Consider the following 16,604-nt stretch of genomic DNA (forward strand, 5'->3'; position numbering starts at 1 on the left):
CTGCCTTGCAGGAACGCCTCGATTCAGTGTAGCCGCTGCTCAAGGCAGCGTCCGACGGAACAACAAAAACTGCAGCTGCTGCTGCAGTCTTGCGCGACCCCTTGCAGTATGTATTGTGGCAGCGGCAAGAGAGCAGCGGGGGCAGCGGGAGGGGGGAGAGCAAGGGGGGGAGGTTCCCTCAACGACCCCCTTGCGCTCAACAACACCTCTCGGGGACGGGGATTTGTGCAGCGTCTCGGCGGCGCTGCGCTTGTTTCCAAGCTCTAAATGCTCAAAAAGACTTAAAAGCAAAGGAAATGGAAGAAGGAGTTGTGTCCTTGAGGCAGTCTCAGGTGTAGGGGGCCCCCCGTCTTCCAGAGCCCACCGGCTCGATGGGGTACGATGTAGGATGTGTAGAATGCAGCGGTCCGCCTGAAAAAGAGGGCAATTTGAGCTTTAGCAACTAGGGATCGGCGTCTTATTAGATGCGCTTTGCAATTGAAATACTTATACATTTGCGACTTAAAAATATGAAGTCGCTTTTATAAAGGAAAGGAGGCGAAGTATTCCCCCAACGCCTAGCCACAAGTGCGTGGGATGTGCCTCGAACCATCGTACCGCGCGAGGGCTTCGAGGCAGGCAGGCAGCGGGAGGGGGGGGCCCCCTGCTCTTCACCCCACACCAGGATCGAAAGCCAGCGTATTTTCGAGGTCTTCTTTGAGGTCATCCTCTGTAAAATAGCATTTTTGCCTCTGTACTTTGCTGGTAATGCGCCTTCTCCCTTCTTCGTCTTCCTATCGGAGCAGTGGTTGCTTGGCTGTCGCCGGGGTGAATCCCCCAAACATCGGCATTCTGGGGGCCCCTCCTGCGCCAAGGAGGCACCCTGGATTGGACCTTTTGATCCGTGGAGCTGCTTTTTATTGAAATTTTAAGCGTACATCGAAGGGAGGGGCCTCTTAGCGCGTATTCGCGTGTACAATCCGTCTCTGAGAGGCGGTTGCCTTGCCCAGCAAACCTCTCGTGCCTAGGGGCCTCTTCCTCGGCGCGTGCAGCCTACAAGATGGCCACAGCGATGGAACCAGCGGTGGAAGACCTCTCTTCGTGCACGGATAGTGACGGCAGCGCGGCAAGGGCCCCCAATGGCTTCTCGGGGGCCCCTACTAAGCCGAAGGGCAAGCGCAAAGGGGCCTCTCCCTTTATGGTCCTAGGCCTGAGTGCCTCGGTAGCTGCAGCGGCGTCGAAGCACCTCGGCTTCAGACTCCCTACGCCCGTGCAGCGAGCAGCAATCCCCTCCCTCCTGCAAGGCCGAAACGCTGTGGTGCTCTCACGGACGGGCAGCGGCAAGACAGCCGCTTATTTGCTCCCCTTGGCAGAGAGGCTGCAGCAACACGCCACCGTCGTAGGCGCGAGGGCCCTCATCGTCGCCCCCAGCAGAGAGTTGCTGCTGCAGATACACGCAGTGGCGAAGAAGCTTCTGCGGGGAAGCTCGCTGATCCTCTGCCCGCTCATTGGGGGCTGTGGATTCGACAAGCAGTTCGAAGCCCTCGCCAAGAATCCAGACATCCTTCTTGGCACGCCAGGCAGGCTGCTGCAGCTGCAACAGGACGGCGTTCTGCAGCTGCAGGCTGTCTCCATTGCAGTCCTCGACGAAGCGGACAGAATGCTCGAGCTAGGATGGGGTCCCCAGCTGGAACTGCTTTGGGCAGCCCTTCCAGGCAACCAACAAGGCGTCTTTGTCTCCGCCACGCTCCCCGAGAACCTCGTCAGCCTCGCGCGCTTTGGCCTCGCAGACCCCGTCTTCGTAAAGCTCAACGAAGAGGGAACACTGAGCGACAAACTGGCGATGCGATTCGTCTTCGTGCGGCCTCCCGAGAAGGCAGCAGCGCTGCTCGCCACGCTCCACCGGCTGCATCAGGTCCGTCCGCCTTACTTCGTACTCTGCAGACGCCAAACAACGTGCACCAGTCGATTGCATGCGCCGCTTCCAAGCCGCACTTGCGGCCAGCCCGAGCGAGGGGCAAAATTCTCCGAGACACACTCCTTCGCATCTCTCCCCTCGTCTCTAGGTGTGCATGCATGTATGTAGACGTGCCTCTCCAGGCGCGTATGCATACATCTTATGCATAGACACACTGACACATACATACATATATATGTATACATGCACATCTACATGTACATATACGTGTGCGTGTTGTGAGGGTTTTCTACGCTGCAGGCCTCTCAACAGGCCCTCGTCTTTGTCAGCACGCGCCACCAGGCGGAGCTTCTGCATGCGCTCCTCTTCAGGTGTATCCGCATCTCCTCGGCTGTCATTTACGGGTCTATGGATCAGAGAGACCGATGCTCACAGCTCGCAGCATTTAAAAATCGTACGCCCTTAAAAAGCGCTGCCCAAGAACTCCCTTCAGGGAGGGACCGCTTACAGACACACTCTAGGCCTCCTGCATGCACGATCGATGTTCGTCCTTGTTGGTGCGGTGCTTTGGCTCGTGAAATAGGCGGATGCATGCATGCCTGTAGGGGCCTTGTTATGCTAGTCTCTAGGGCTGAGAACGGGCAGGACTGTATGTATTTATGTGTAGATGTGTTGTTGGGCCTCTCCTTTTAGGAAATTTATTGTTTCTTCTCGTTACGGATGTCGCCGCGAGGGGGCTTGATTTGCGCTCCCTGCCAGCCGTCATCAACTTCGATTTCCCGGCATCCCCGCGACTGTTTGTACACCGGGCAGGCCGCACGGCGCGAGCAGGACTGTAGGGAAATCTAGCACGCCAGAGCTCTCCTGTGATCCGTCTAGAGGCGTGAAGCGTTCATGTTTCTAAAGGATCCTGATGCGCCATACGTTGGTAGACCTACAGATACAGTGGCTAAAACTGCACCCTTGTGTCTCTTCGGAGGCAACTTGGCGCCCAACGATTGAGACGGCGAGGCAGTGCAGCGTGGACTCTCTAGATATATATGTATATATATGCATATATCTGTGTTGCTAGGCAGCCGCTTGTTGTTTTGCACTTGCGTAAAAGAAGCCGCTCGCTGCAGCAGCTGCAGCGAGCGGCGTATGCAGGTTTCCTCTAAGCTCGTCTGCCTGCCTGTCAGCCTGTGTGTTGTCTGTTGGCCTGTCTGTACACTGGCCCCTCTTGTTTGTTGCTGCCGCTGCTCTCGCTTGTCTTCCTGGCGTTGCCGTCACCGCTGTTTCTTGCGTTTTTCTGCCGAGCCGCTGCACTTATGCCCCTGATGTGAGCGTTCTCTGCCCTGTCTTGTCGCTCGTGTAGGGAGGGCTGTGCGGTATCGCTCGTGACTCCGGCAGACTTGCCTTTTGCTCTGGACCTCATGGCCTTTGTTGGAGGCCGCATCGTCCCCCTTGCGCAGTGGCACGGGTCAGCAGACGCCGCTGCAGCAGCAGGAGGCGCAGTCGCAGAGGCTGGTAAGAGTGAAGAAGCATTCCCCGACACCAGCAAGTCTGTGGCATCAGCGGCCGCAGCAGGCTCTAACACGTATCCTTTAGGGGCTCCGCCGGCTTTGGATTTTTACATCGAAGCCGTAGAGCGCTGCTTGCACGAGGACAGCGAGATGCAGTCTCTGCAGCGGTCCGCCACGGCAGCGGAAAAGCTGTACTTCAAGACAAGACCTTCGGCTAGCCGTCAGGCCAATGAACGCGCGAAAGAGCTCCTTGAGGGGGCGGGCGGTGCTCAGCTTGTTGCAGCAAGGCGGTTCACAGAGGCCGCGTTGTTGCCGATCGTCCTGCAGAGCGGCAGCCAGCAGCAGGAACGGCGGCAGGAGCTGTCTCCGCAGCAACAGCAGAAGCTGCAGCAGCTTCTGAGCGTTAAGGAGCAGGAGACGGCGGTTTCACTGGAGCTGCTGGAGGCAATGCGGCGCTTTAGACCCAAAGTCGGAGTGCAGGGGAGTGTGCTCAGTGCTGCCGCGGTCCGGGGGATCGGCAGGAAGCAGCAGGAGCGGCTGCTGCTGTCTGCCGCAGCCCAGCGGGAGGCACAGAATCACCTGATCGCTGCCAATTGCAGCAGCGACACGCATGCCAGCAGCAGCGCGGACTCTTCAGAACTCAAGAAGAGGGAGGAGGAGGAAGAAGACGAGGCAGAGGGCGACGGGACTGGACGAGCAGCAGCAGAAGAGGCAGCAGCGGCAGTAGCAGTAGCGACAGACGCGAATCAGGCAGAGGTGTGTGAGCGTGCACTGGCTTCCGGAGACAGCAGCAACGCCACCAGAACAACCTGCAAGCAGCCGGTCGGCTGCAGCGTTCTGCAGGCGCTGGAGGAGGACGCTGCAGCTGCAAGAGCGACTCGAGAAAGGAGACAGCGCGTCAGCAAACGGAGAATGCAGAAAGTGGCACGAGAAATGGGCCTAGAGCCTACAGCAGCGGCAGCTGCTGCTGCAGCCGCTGCTGCCGCTGCGGCGAGTACCCACAGCAACAACCCCGATGCCTCCTTCTTCATAGATGTCACCCCAGAAGCCAAGGCAGCGGGGCAGCACGTGTTGCTGCAGCTGCAGCAGCAGCAGATGGGACTGGTTGGCGATGAGGAGTCGGAGCTGCGACGCTCTAAGGTTCAAGAAAAGCGCAAGTACGCGATGTTTTAGAGTCTCTGTATATGCACGAGGCCCCTGCGAGCCAGTGCAACGGTAAAGGCCACAGCACCAATATGGTGTATGTGTTGCCAATCCCTGCAAGCAGGCTAAGTGCGGGGTGTCTATAGGGAGAGCCCCCTGTAGCTTTTTTCTTGTATTCGAGAAGATCAAGCAATCGTCGATACAGCGACACCCTGGGCATGTTTTTCTGTAGGGACTGTGTGGCCTTGATGCTTCCGTGCACACTCCATCATGAAGCGCAAGGCCTCCCTGCTTTGGCCTGTTGTTGCTGTATTCTAAACTGCTTGTTCTGCCTGCCTGTCTGTCTGTACGGACTGCTGCCTCGTGCTGCTTTGGGGTGGTGGCGCAGATGGGACCCTAAGAAGCGGAAGTTTGTCGTCATGCGAGTAGACAGCAGCACTGGGCTGGCGGTTAAGCGGCAGCGAGGCGATGACAAACGAGAGGCTAAGACGTGGGCTTCGGTTGGCGCTGAAGCTGCTTCTGCACTATTGGGAGTGTTCGTCCCCCGAGTGCCTCTCGCTGATGCGTCTCTGCCTCAGTCTTCTCCCGCTGGTCCTTTCGTTGATGCCCTTGCCTCTGCTGCTTTGCGTTTCTTCCATACATTTTCCCGATCGCTTTGTGAAGGGCGTCTGTGAGGGGCGGTTCGTGTATTTCCTAAAGCGTCATCTCCCCTCTTCCTTCCCTTCTTTGTGCTGTCTTCTGCTCGGCGAGAACGCTTTCCCGAGTGAATCGACTGCCTCTCACCATCGGACGGTTGCAGCTCTCTCGGATCTCTTTCCTCAGGAGCAGCGCCACGCGGTACGCACAGTGGTCAAAAGCCACGAAGAAGAGGATTCAGAAGATTGGAGAAGAGGAAGAGACGACCTTGAGACAGAGCAGCACTTCCCAATCTCGTTTTAACAGAGCCCGTAAGTTGCTTTCGCAGTGCAGGCGTTCATTGCCTGCGGGTCCAAGGAAATGCCTTTATTCTCCTAGCTGTAGATAGACACCTTGGGGGTTGAAGGCTTTCGAGAGCTTCGAGTGTGACTTGCTGCAGCTGCGAAGAAGGTTGTGAACGAGGACACCCTCAGCTCCAAACTCCGTATCTTGCCGCTTCACGCGAAGCATCTAGGTGCGAGATGCTGCACGGTGTCAGACCCCTCTTTTACCCTGTTTGCCCTTTCTCCGCGCGATTACCTGTCTTGCACCTTGTTAGGGAGGGCCTTTGTGCTGGGAAGTCTTCTTGGCAGCTCCGGAGGGATTTGCGTGCCAGAGGTGCTCTTAAGAGGCCCTCAAATGCCTCCGCCACGAGCAGAAGCTGAGGAGCATGCAGGATGAAGGCAGTGGAGGGGTGGTATGAACAACGTACAACTCGAGCCTCAGGCGCTTCGCCATATCGGCTTTGCGATATTTCCTCTCTCCTATGAGAATTGTGGCTCCTCAGGCATAAAAGAAGCCCTCCAAACAGGGACTCCTTTAACTCACAAACAGGCAAGGATTGCACGAAAGCTTATTGCGAAGGTGAGCCCTGATGCAGCGCCGCAACAAAGCAAAGGCAAAAAAGGAATGCCATTGGCCAAAGGAGGGCTGAAGACTGTGGAGGAGGTGAGGAACTTCTTTCTGTTACCGCGTCTCCTCCCTTCCCCTAGATGCCTCGAATGTCAGCTTCTCTCACCATTCCTCAACTGCGAGGTCTTGAGACCCTTATTATTCTAGTGGCGCGTTGCATTGCAGATTGCGAAAAATCGGATCCGGAGGGAGCAGCTGCGTCAGAAGAACGCAAAGAAGGGGAAAGGTAGCAAGGCCGCCGCTGCAGCAGCCGCCCAGTCGAAAGCCAAGTGGATGAAGAAGCAAAATGTAAAGATGGCACGAAAAGGAGCTCCCAACAGATCCATTGCGATCAAAAGGTCAGGCAAGAAAAGGTGATAGGATGCTTTCTGCACTCGAACGTGTGGGGGCAAAGGCTGTGTACACGGGCTCGACGAGGGCCTCCTTGGGACAGTGCCTCAGGGGTTTTTTTCAAAAATAACTAAACAGGCTTTTTTACGGGGGCATCTCAGGGAATCCTTATGGGGGAACCACTTGAGGCCCTCCCCCAGGATAGCTGTAGAAGCCCCAGGACAAACTCATATATATGTTCTTTGCGGAGTTATATATTCGCCCAACATGAGTTTGTCTGTTCCTAAGGAGTTGTTGCGGAGACAGTAGGGAGGGCTCGTGCCAAGGCTACTTGAGGCGCATCCCACATTGTTCTACAGACTACCTCGTTGTACATCAACAACTGCCGATCCCCCTTTAATAGGCCTCTATAGAGACGCTTATGTCTGCATCGTGCCCTACCGAAACGCTGCATCCCGTATTTCTGTATAACGCACGCAGAACTCAGCGATGCACTTGGGCCTTTGTAGTGCGTTCAAATACACAGGAAGGAGGAAAGCGGTGTGGCACTGGAACTTGGGAAAAAGTGCTGCCCTCCACCCGCTCTTCTCGTAGCGTGCAAATGTGGAGTCGATTATCGGCGAGGCGACGTCTATGAATAGGAGCCATGTGCCTGGCTCTCCAAATGACGTTCCGCTTGCGTATGTGTGTGCATACTTAGACCACTACAACAATGCGCCCTCTTTGTTCCCCACACAGGCGCATGATCGCTTTCAGTGCTGACGAGCTATTGTCTCTTCATGAAACCTCTCTGCGCATATCCCTGCACTCAACTCATCAGGCTCCGGCCCCATAAAATAGGCGCTACTGCGTGCACCATCCAGCCACATGCATTTAGTTGCACATGGGAGCCTAGCGCATGGGTGCATAGCACCCAGGCCTACATTTTAAGAAGCGAGGCTCACAATGCAACGAGTAGAGCATTAGACCGGCCCAATCATGCAAGTGCTGCTCTATCGACCGAATCTTGACAGAATATACGTGACGTAGTGCAATGTGCGCCTTAGCGCCTGTCATTTTACGCGCTTTGCATGTGCAAGCGGTGCATGCCTGCTCATTAAAGCTCCTCAGCCTGCTTGCTATTGGCCCCTAGTCGCCATTTCATTGCCCGAATTTCGCTGCTAATTGAAAATGCATGCTGATTTCATGAAGAACGCGTGTCTTTAACGCGCGGTGAAGCCATGGACACCTCAGCAATGAGAAGTTTTGCAAGTATATGGACTAGATACTCATGTTTGCTCAAATACTATATTAGCCGATTGCACACAGCAACATGGAGAACTAACAAAGTGCCCAAGATGCTGTCAAGATAGACCCCACGTATCTACCCTCTTCACGAGCTGCCGCCGTCTACGAATGCCCACTGTTGGAGCAAAAGCATCCAGGCGACCAACCCGTGTCTCTTCGCTCAAGTCCTCTTGGTTGCACTGCATAAGAAAGGCCTTTTCTCTTTCCTGGCCTTCAGGTTCAAGCCGCCGGCAAGTAGCAACCCCCCTTCTGGCCACTCTGCACCTTCGGGGTGCAGTGGGGCTTATTGATTAGCTTCCGTTGCGTCGGCGAGTGCTTCTCCGCGTTTCCCTTGATCGGTGTTTCTGCTGCTTTCATGTGTAATTCTGCTCCTTTTTTCTTCCGGTCTCACCTTTTCTGACTCTGCTCGTAGTGCGGGCCCAGCATCCCATGCCCGCAGGCGCTCTCCCCTCCTGTATCTTTTCTCTCTCTCTCTCTGCCTCCTCCTTTTCCAATTTTTGGTTGCTTTCTTCCCTCGCTCCCCTCAGCAGCAGTCCTAATGCTTCAGGAACAGGATACGCCTGCCCCTCTCCAGCCTAACCCCCCCAAAACAATGGAAGCTCATACCACGGGGGGAACTGGCAGGGTGATCCTGGCCTCAGTGTCGCAGATAATGTACCCAGTTGACTTGGATTTGATCCATCATCTCTTCTCCAGATACGGGGAAGTCGAAAAGGTCAGCAAGCGCGCAATCAGCACCAGCAGGTAGACTTGAACCGGGAGCTCTGCGCCTTGTCTACCCATATATTTATGTATATACACCGCGGCGTGCTGATGCTGAACACAGAGAGCTGTCTTCTGTGCCATTTCATTCGTCAAGCGCTCACTCCTAGTTCAGAGAGCGGGTGCCGATACACCGCGCGACAAAGGATAGTACGGTCCCCCGCAGCGCCAGGGACGAATGTGTGAAGGGTCTGCCCTCCTGTGTCACAATATATGTATCCAGTTCTTATCTGTAGAGGTGTATGAAGCGGAGGCGTGAAAAAGTCTTCAATGGCATAGCGCTCAGCGCAGGGCAGACTACGAGAGCATGGCGGTATCCCCAATCCACAGATAGCCTGTCAGGGCGTTGGAGGAGGGGGTCATATGAAATGCGCACCCGCTGCTAAAGCGTATGCAGCTCGAGCTCAGATGTGCATGCGGCGTCTGTGAATCAGCCTTCTTCTTCTGTGTCTGAGTGTGGGGCAACACTCTCGGGGTAATCGGGGTGTCTGGCTGGTCTGCGCACGAAAGCGCCTCCCTCATGGGGTCTCGAGGTGTCTCGTCTGCATGCCCCGATCTGCAAGACTTTTGATGAGCCATGCGTTTCTGATCGGCGTGCATTGGGAGGTTCTTTGCTTGCTTTGCTGCCCTGCTTGATTTCCTGCTCTTGTATCGTGCATGCATACACTGCCTGCCCCCCAGGCGCGAACAGATCGCCACGCGGCTCTTGCTGTGTGATGCATCGCTGAGTTGCAGATTGTGAGCTTCTACAAGACGCCTACTCTCTACCAGGCGCTGGTGCAGTTTGCGCGACCAGAACAAGCGCAAGAAGCCCTCGCCAATCTCCACAACAGGAATATATACGACGGCTGCAACACGCTGCAGCTTCAAGAATCTCGACTTCCAGAACTGGTCGTCAAGTCGAACTGTGCAAAATCGTGGGATTACACGATAAGCGCAGCCGGGCCGGGGGCTTCAAGAGCATCCTTGCTGGAGCATCACCCCCAGCAGCAGCCTCAGCACGCTGTACATCCAGAGATGCATCACCATCCACAAGCAGCAGCAAGGGGCATGTTCACGCCATATGGCGGGGTTAGGCCAGTCCCCCATCCCCCCGTCTGCTTCCCTCCTGAGCGTCTGCCTCAAGAACTGAGAGAAATGGATTTTGACTTTGCCAACCCCTCGCAAACGCCTGTGGTTATCGTCTACAACATTCCCGCGTCTGTCAACATCCAGATGGTCCGTTAAAGGCCTCCTTGCGCTCGAACGCCACTATTGCTCCCTCCTCACAACTGAGTCTTCTCCTCGTGTCGCAGCAAGCAGTGCAGAAGGATGGCAGTCCACCCCGCCCTTACCGGGTGGCTCCGTTGGAGAACACCTTGTCTGCCTCCCTCTATGCAGCCCTTGGAGTCTTATAGTGGTGTTGGCGTTGGCTGTGCCAAGAGTGCTTGTGTGTTTTTCGCCTTCGCCTTCCACTCTCTAGGCTTATCCACGCTCCGTGCTTGCCGTGGCCACCCTCCTTTCCTCCCCTTTGGGGTGGGTAGGGGGTTGGTGGTTGTGGGTGTTGATTTTTTCCCGGGAGAGATCGTCGTCACACGGCGGGAGGCCCTCATGTGCGTTTTATGCGCCTGCCTCTCCATCCGTGCAGTTGTTCAATCTGTTTAGTCTCTACGGGATTGTTTTGCGGATCAAGATTCTCAAGGAGCGGCCGGATACTGCCCTCATTCAGTATGCTTTGCCGTTTTACGCAACGATTGCGCAGTGCCTTATGATGGTGAGTGGCGTTTTCTGCCGCCTCCTTCCTCCCGCTTCCCCCGAGCAAGAAAAACCTCCAGGGGGGTAACATGCATTCTACTCGCCCTTCGCCCCTTTCTGTTCGCGGCTCGCAAGCCATGTTTCTGCTTTCAAAGAAAGGCGCTTGCTGGATGCTTGGTGCAGGGAGCTGTATGCGAAGGCCAGGCTCTCCAGGTGACCCTCAGCAGAAACAAGGAAGTTCGTCTTCCCTCCTCCGCAGCGACGGCTTCAGGAGACTCTACAGGAGTGGAAGACGAGAAACGAACTGTTGCTTTCAACATGAAAGATCAGAGATACGGGGTAGGCTCGCTTGCTCTCCGCGCAGAACGAACGAGGGGAGGCCGCGAGAGGACATGGGTTGCATGCAGGCGTTCCCTGCCTTTCCCCACGTCTTTTGTGAAACTCGCGGAGGAACTTGCATGCGCTCGTGGCTGCATGCAGGGCGAAGACGTTGAGAAATACGTCAAGGGAGCATGCAGACCTACCAAGACCGTCTTCGTGGCGAACGTGAATGAGGAAGCGCAAGCGGAGGACGTGGCGGCGCTCTTCAAGCAGTACGGTCAAGTCTTGAAGATCACGTTCAAGAAGCCGAAGAACGAAACAAGCAGAACAAAGCTCTGCATCATGGAATTCGAATCTGAAGAGAGGGTGCGACTGCTGCGGAGGGACGCGTTGCTGAATTTGCTCCATTCGAAACACGCACGACATGAGTGTTGAATCTATCGGTGTTGCTCATCAGGGTCACTCGGCTGCAGCCCAGGAGGGGGTTGAGAGGGGTGGGGTGGGGTCCTCTGCTGTTTCGAGAGTCCATGCAGTGTGTAGGCGGCTTCTCAAGTGTTGTGCTGCTGCATTTTGTCGGCGCGTCATTTCTCTCTGCGGCGTGCAGGCATTGAGTGCAGTGATGCATCTGCACAATTTTGAGTTCATGGGGAGGTCCCTAAAGGTCGCCTTCTCCAAGAGTGTTATTTAAAGTCTCAATCGCCGCCCCTACACGCAGAGCAGCGGCCGCTGCTGATTACTCCAAGTGCAAGTGTAACGAGTATTGCGGCAATGAACAGAAAGACACAGAGAACGCGGAGTGGGAGGCGGGCAGGGGGAACTGAGAGAGGCATGCACCACGGAAAAGGGAGATCGAGGTCCCCGTCGCTTGTTTCTTACGCTCTTCTTACCCCTCCGAAATCCGCTTCCTTTCACGCGCAGCCTTGCCACCTCCAACCCCTTTAGTAGAGTCTGTGTGCTCTCCATACTGGCAACTCCCCCTGTGCGTTTATTTTGAGTGTCGCCGCCTCCACATCCCAAGACAGCCCTTCCTTGACTGCACTGCAGTGATATGTCCTTCGCCTCGCGCTGCGTCTCGCTTCGCCCGTATCATCTACAGAATGCTGGCATGCTCTGTACCGCTTGGCTTGCTTCTTGTGAAGGCGGTCAATATGCTTAGGCAATAAGGGCTTCACAGAAGGTCCCGTCGCACTGCTACAATGGTAGACATTATAGGGAACTTGGCGGACACGGTTGCTCTCTGACTGCCAATAATACTACGCAAGGCGACGGGGTTGCTGGGTAGGAAGCGCAGGGGCTGCTGGGCAGGAACAGAGGTCGTTTGGCTAGTGCATGAGGTAAACACAACGCAGAGACCGCGTCTCATCAACACCCAGCGCACATACATTCATAAGGCAGAATGGCACGGAGAACGGTGGTGCTCCCCGTTTCAGGCTTTCTTATGGGGAGCTGCTTAACGGCCTCATGCAGCGGCTGCTCTTATCAGCTAAAACGACCTGGCTAGACACCTCAGGCGAGCAGCCAGGTGCCTTTTAAGGAAGGCCGAGATAGGGGAGCGGTCAATCTTCGCACACGCACACCAGTTGTCCTCCTCTCAACACATTATACCTCTCTCCTGAGATCCAACGCTTCTAGCGCAGTCCAGAAGGTTGCAACAGAGATAACACGGTTTAAAGGAGAGGGTAGCAGGGGCTGATTGCCTCAGCGTAGCGGGAGCGGAAACGTCGAGAAGCCGGGGGAGCCACGCTTGGACCCCCAGCGGTTCCCCTTCTTATGGAGGACGATGCCCGAGTGGGCTAAACTCGTGGACATTTTTTACTTTCTTGCTGCTGCCTTATTGTGTACTTGTGGTTGAAGTACACCAGACGATTGCCATATTCACCGTACGGAGCAGCGCAGTTTTATTCGCAGTGATTTTGTAGCGTTCTGTTCACTGCGTCAAGTTTTAGGTGTCCATACACGTGGGACGTATCGACGTTTTTCCCTCGCTCGGGCTGCCCGTGTAACGTATGGAACCTATGGTTTCTATGCACCCGCCGGCCTCAGTATGCTTTCTACAATTTTTGCGTCTGGTGATGTAGAGTGCTCGAGAGTTTTCGCCGATCGCGGTGCAGGGGTCAAGCGTTCTGCGTGGAGGCGTACACGGGCGGGACAGAAGCTTGCAAACAAGCGGGAATGCGTGGGAACTGATATACTTGTCTGGTTGGTGGCCACTTTGGGGCAAGAAAAGATCCTAAAGGATCTTGCAGCGGACGAAGCCGATAAACAGGGAATTTCGCTGCAAGATAAGATGCGCATAAATTTCAAAAACCGTAGCGACCGCCTGCATGCCCTGCCAGCTGCCCGCCCTTCACTTCTTCGCAAGGTCTACGGACAGCCTGCAAGAAGAAAAGCAGAAATGAGCATTGCAAGAAGGCAAGTGTAAGCGCGCGAACAGTCCTGCACACGGAGGTACACACCGCCACACAGCATTCCTAGTCGACCGCCTGCAAACAAGGGAGGGCGTATGGACTACAACAGAGAGTCCTCCCCATCACCTTTGGCCTCCACCCAGAGAAAGGCCGAGAGGGCGATTATAGGGGAAAAGGGGAGAGAGGCGCAGCCTTTGCGGAGTGTCGGAAGGTCGCAACACATGGCATGCCGCCTTCTTCGCCTCCTTCCTTTGCTGCTTCTCTAGTCAAGCCGCCCCACGAAACTGCCGAGACATTGTGCCATACCGCAGAATCTTGAGACACGTATAAGCCTTGTCCCTTTCCCGTCTTCCCTCAAAGGCCAATGTGATTTTGGGGCAGTCCGCCTGTTTTGTCGTGAGCACTGCAGTAGGCACAACGGCAACAGAAAGCAAACCGCAAAGGCACGCCCTCCGGTGGAGTCCGCATACATTACACCGCAAACCCCCGAGCTGTTGTGTTGCAACTTCCGTTTACGCCAACGCCGCAAGGGGAAAGCGACAACAATCTGGGTGCTACAGGAGGAAATCTGAATGCCACAAGAGAGAGGTAGCAGGTGATGCTACTCCAGCGGCGGCGAAAGAGAGAGACAGAGACGGAGACAGAGAGAGAGGCATCGCAGCACGAGGGCGCTCAGTGGGGGGGGTAAGCAGGGTCCAAGAGTCCGCAAGCAAAAGATATATTCGAAAAGGAGAACTGCGAAAGGTGGCAGCCAGGGAGAGTCCATTAGGAGCCAAACAAGGCCGCGTCTCTCAACTAACCGAGGGCAGATTCCAGGTCTACAGAAAGGGGTGCTTGTGGATTCTTCTCCCCATTGTAGAAGTCTTCTGCTTTAAACGCTCCCGTAAGACTGCCGACTGCAAAATGAGCCGATGGCACTTGCGCCTCCTCGAAAGAATCAATGGATATGTCCTACAGGAAAAAAAAGTGGTGGCCAAAAAGGCGCACACCGTTAGAAAAGAGGCAAAGCTCCTGTCACGCAGGGCTCTGCCCGGCGGACATACATCAGAGGGCGTCTGTCGTTGCTTCGACAAAAACAAGAAAACAAGTAAACACCAGGTCTACTCAGCGGCGAAGAGCCGTCAGAGAAAGGGCAGTGTGTTTTGTGTAAGGGGGCCAGGATGTGTGTGTGGGCACCAGCAAGTGTCTGTCCATCGAGAACGTAGCGGCCGCACTTAGGTCTGCGGAGGGCAGAGCACTTAACACACAAGCGAAAGGGTGTAGCTAGCGAGCTGTTCTTCCTCCTTTGCCCAGACAACTTGTGGAGGTGAGAGGAGACGCAAAAGAAGGCAGCCTGCCCCCAGCATGGCAAACCGGGTGTCGTCATCGCGCATCGCGCGGGAGGTGCTTGTCTACAAAGCCCCACCCCGGTCTGCATCGACAATTGTGAGTCCGAATCCTGCAACAGCTTCCCTTGCGAACTCCTTAACGAGGGCCTGCAGCCTTCGTTTCTCTTCTTCCTGAGGTTTGGCACGCCAGAACAAGCAGCTCTGCCGCAAAGGGGAGGTGCAGGCCTCTTAAACAAGCAGATCTATATATATGCATGCATGCCTATTTGAATCACGGCATTAGTCAAGGAAGCGTGGGTGCACTGGTTTCTAGAGACTCCGGCGAGCGCAAAGTGGCTCGCTCCCAAGCCTTTCGGGAGGGATGGCCTGTCCGCATGCAGCTTCGCTGCATCGAGGGTGGTTTGGCTGTGTTCCCTATCTGCGAGCACTCTTGCAAAAACGTGATGCCGGACTGCTACACCTGCGCAGCTAAACGCCTAAGTAGTAGCGCGTTTGCAGACCTTCTCTTCGGGAGACATGTCGCTCAGGCGTGTGACTGCAGTGCTGCTGCGGTGTATAATCGACTGCTTTGGAGCAGACAGCGGAGGCCGCTGTTGTGGCTGCCGCTGCTGCTGCTGCTGAACCGCTGCCGCAGCAACTGGGGGTGAGGACATCTCCTTTGCAGGAGGCTTTGGTTGGTGGCTGTGCTGCTTCTGCTGGTGCGGCTGCTTTTCTTGCTTGGAAGAAGACCTCCTCGCAAGCGGCTCCTGGGGAGACACATAGGCCCCCGAGGTAGACTTCCTGCTGGAAAAGCTTTGCATGCCTCTGTACGATTCACTTGCTTGCTTGTCGATTTCGGGAGAAGACAAGCCGAGCGCTGCTGGCCGCTGGAAGGAGCCGCAGGGGCTTCCGCCGCTGCGGGAAAGAGAGCTGCCTTGCCTGCTGCGAAATACTTTGCTTCCGTCTCTGCAGCGGCGCATGTTTTCTTCCAGCCTGTAGACTTCTGAACTAACTCTACTCTTGAAGGCAGGTGGAGGGCTGCGTCCTGCTGAGACCACGCGAAAATGAGCACGCATAGAGGTCACCACAAAAGACTGCACGGCCGAGCGATTCTCGGAAAAGTTGTCGTTTAGAGCAAGACAGAACTGGAGTGCAGGGATACAGTGGCAAAATATGCAGACAAACAGATACGCACAGAGTATTTCAGATAGAAGGGAAGCGACTGATAGTGCAGGAAGCAGCAGGGGGAGCACACACGACAGAAAATGGGCGTCAAGGGACGAAAAGCCTATCAAGACTGTGATGGGGCGTCTCTAAATTGCAGCAGCAATTCTTTAAATGAGTATCGCAGGAGACTTAGCACGCCTTCGAAGAACGCAATACCAATTAAATTCAGACAGACAGACAAACAAACAGACAGGCACACACCCTTAGCTAGACTGGGGGCGCCCGCATCGTCGCTTTCAAAGTCCAGCAAATCATCATCTGAAGATAGCAGAAGCACACGAAGCAATTTCTTAGGTGTTCAAAGGCGCACTGCTCATGGATGTTCGGTCGGGCGATATCGATTATTTTTTACTATAATGATACAAGCATAGAAAGAGGGGTCTACGCCTCTGTGTGCTTTGCGCTCTATGCGTGTATCTGCCTCCCAACTAGCGCATGCAAGAACCATGAGCTCAAGAAGGGTCAAGCTGTCAGACATACCGGATAAGCCAACGTGCGCCGCAATTCGATCGTACGGCGCCACACCCAAATCGGCTTCCTCAGTACAGCAGAAGTGACACAGGTCCATCTTCTTGAGCAGCGTGTGTTGCTTGCTGAAAGAATGAGTATGAATCGCCTTCGGAGGTCAAGGGCTCAGGTATTGGAATAAAGCTCGTCGTGAATACACTTTTCAAAGGGGATACACTTCCTTTCCTTGATGGCAGACTGCCCAGGTGCCTTTATCGTCAATCCGGCAAAGAGGCGGCGGCAAGGACTGCAAAGGACAGCATTATTCCCTAGTTATGGGTTGACCGCATGGTGGGTACGGAACTGGTTTGCGCTCTGTTGTGGCTTCACTGGAAACCGATTCCTCGAAGAGCAGTTCGGTAGCACTTGTTCTTGGCGACCTCTCTGCAGGCCAAAGAGACAAAAAGCAAAGACTTCAGCAGGTGGGTATACAGAGGAACCCAAATGAGAGACGAAAAAGACACACACAGCCGAAAAGTACAATGTTCCCAACCGCCGCCAATGCTCCCTGCTCACCCAAGTGCACGAGGTGAATACGAGACCTCATCGGAGAAGGCTCTCTTCCCTGAGCTTTTTCTGCAAATTCCGGCAA

General features: G+C 55.1%; 3 protein-coding genes across 3 annotated transcripts; 2 read left to right on the forward strand and 1 right to left on the reverse strand.

Moving 5' to 3' along the window:
- Positions 1-1,039: 1,039 nt before the first annotated feature.
- LOC34623733 (ATP-dependent RNA helicase DDX54) lies at positions 1,040-7,096 on the forward strand. Its single transcript, XM_026337774.1, has 11 exons — positions 1,040-1,894; positions 2,198-2,351; positions 2,591-2,732; positions 3,252-4,063; positions 4,184-4,556; positions 4,931-5,032; positions 5,365-5,489; positions 6,005-6,165; positions 6,210-6,355; positions 6,621-6,730; positions 6,969-7,096. Exons 1-11 carry the CDS (start codon positions 1,040-1,042, stop codon positions 7,094-7,096), a joined length of 3,108 nt encoding a protein of 1,035 aa, XP_026193559.1.
- Positions 7,097-8,338: 1,242 nt separating this feature from the next.
- Positions 8,339-11,251, forward strand: LOC34618252 (polypyrimidine tract-binding protein homolog 3). Its single transcript, XM_026337790.1, has 6 exons — positions 8,339-8,461; positions 9,244-9,726; positions 10,136-10,261; positions 10,426-10,581; positions 10,723-10,929; positions 11,168-11,251. The coding sequence occupies exons 1-6, from the start codon at positions 8,339-8,341 to the stop codon at positions 11,249-11,251; spliced, it is 1,179 nt and encodes a 392-aa protein (XP_026193575.1).
- A 2,515-nt stretch (positions 11,252-13,766) lies between these two features.
- Positions 13,767-16,073, reverse strand: LOC34618253. The gene is made up of 7 exons (XM_026337775.1): positions 15,986-16,073; positions 15,689-15,763; positions 15,177-15,326; positions 14,800-14,834; positions 14,377-14,470; positions 14,148-14,191; positions 13,767-13,922 (listed from the first exon to the last, which is right to left on the reverse strand). The coding sequence occupies exons 1-7, from the start codon at positions 16,071-16,073 to the stop codon at positions 13,767-13,769; spliced, it is 642 nt and encodes a 213-aa protein (XP_026193560.1).
- Between the last annotated feature and the right edge of the window lie 531 nt (positions 16,074-16,604).

This window comes from Cyclospora cayetanensis, unplaced genomic scaffold (genome assembly GCF_002999335.1).
Source record: "Cyclospora cayetanensis isolate NF1_C8 unplaced genomic scaffold, CcayRef3 CcayRef3_contig_20, whole genome shotgun sequence".
NCBI classification, from domain to species: Eukaryota; Apicomplexa; class Conoidasida; order Eucoccidiorida; family Eimeriidae; genus Cyclospora; species Cyclospora cayetanensis.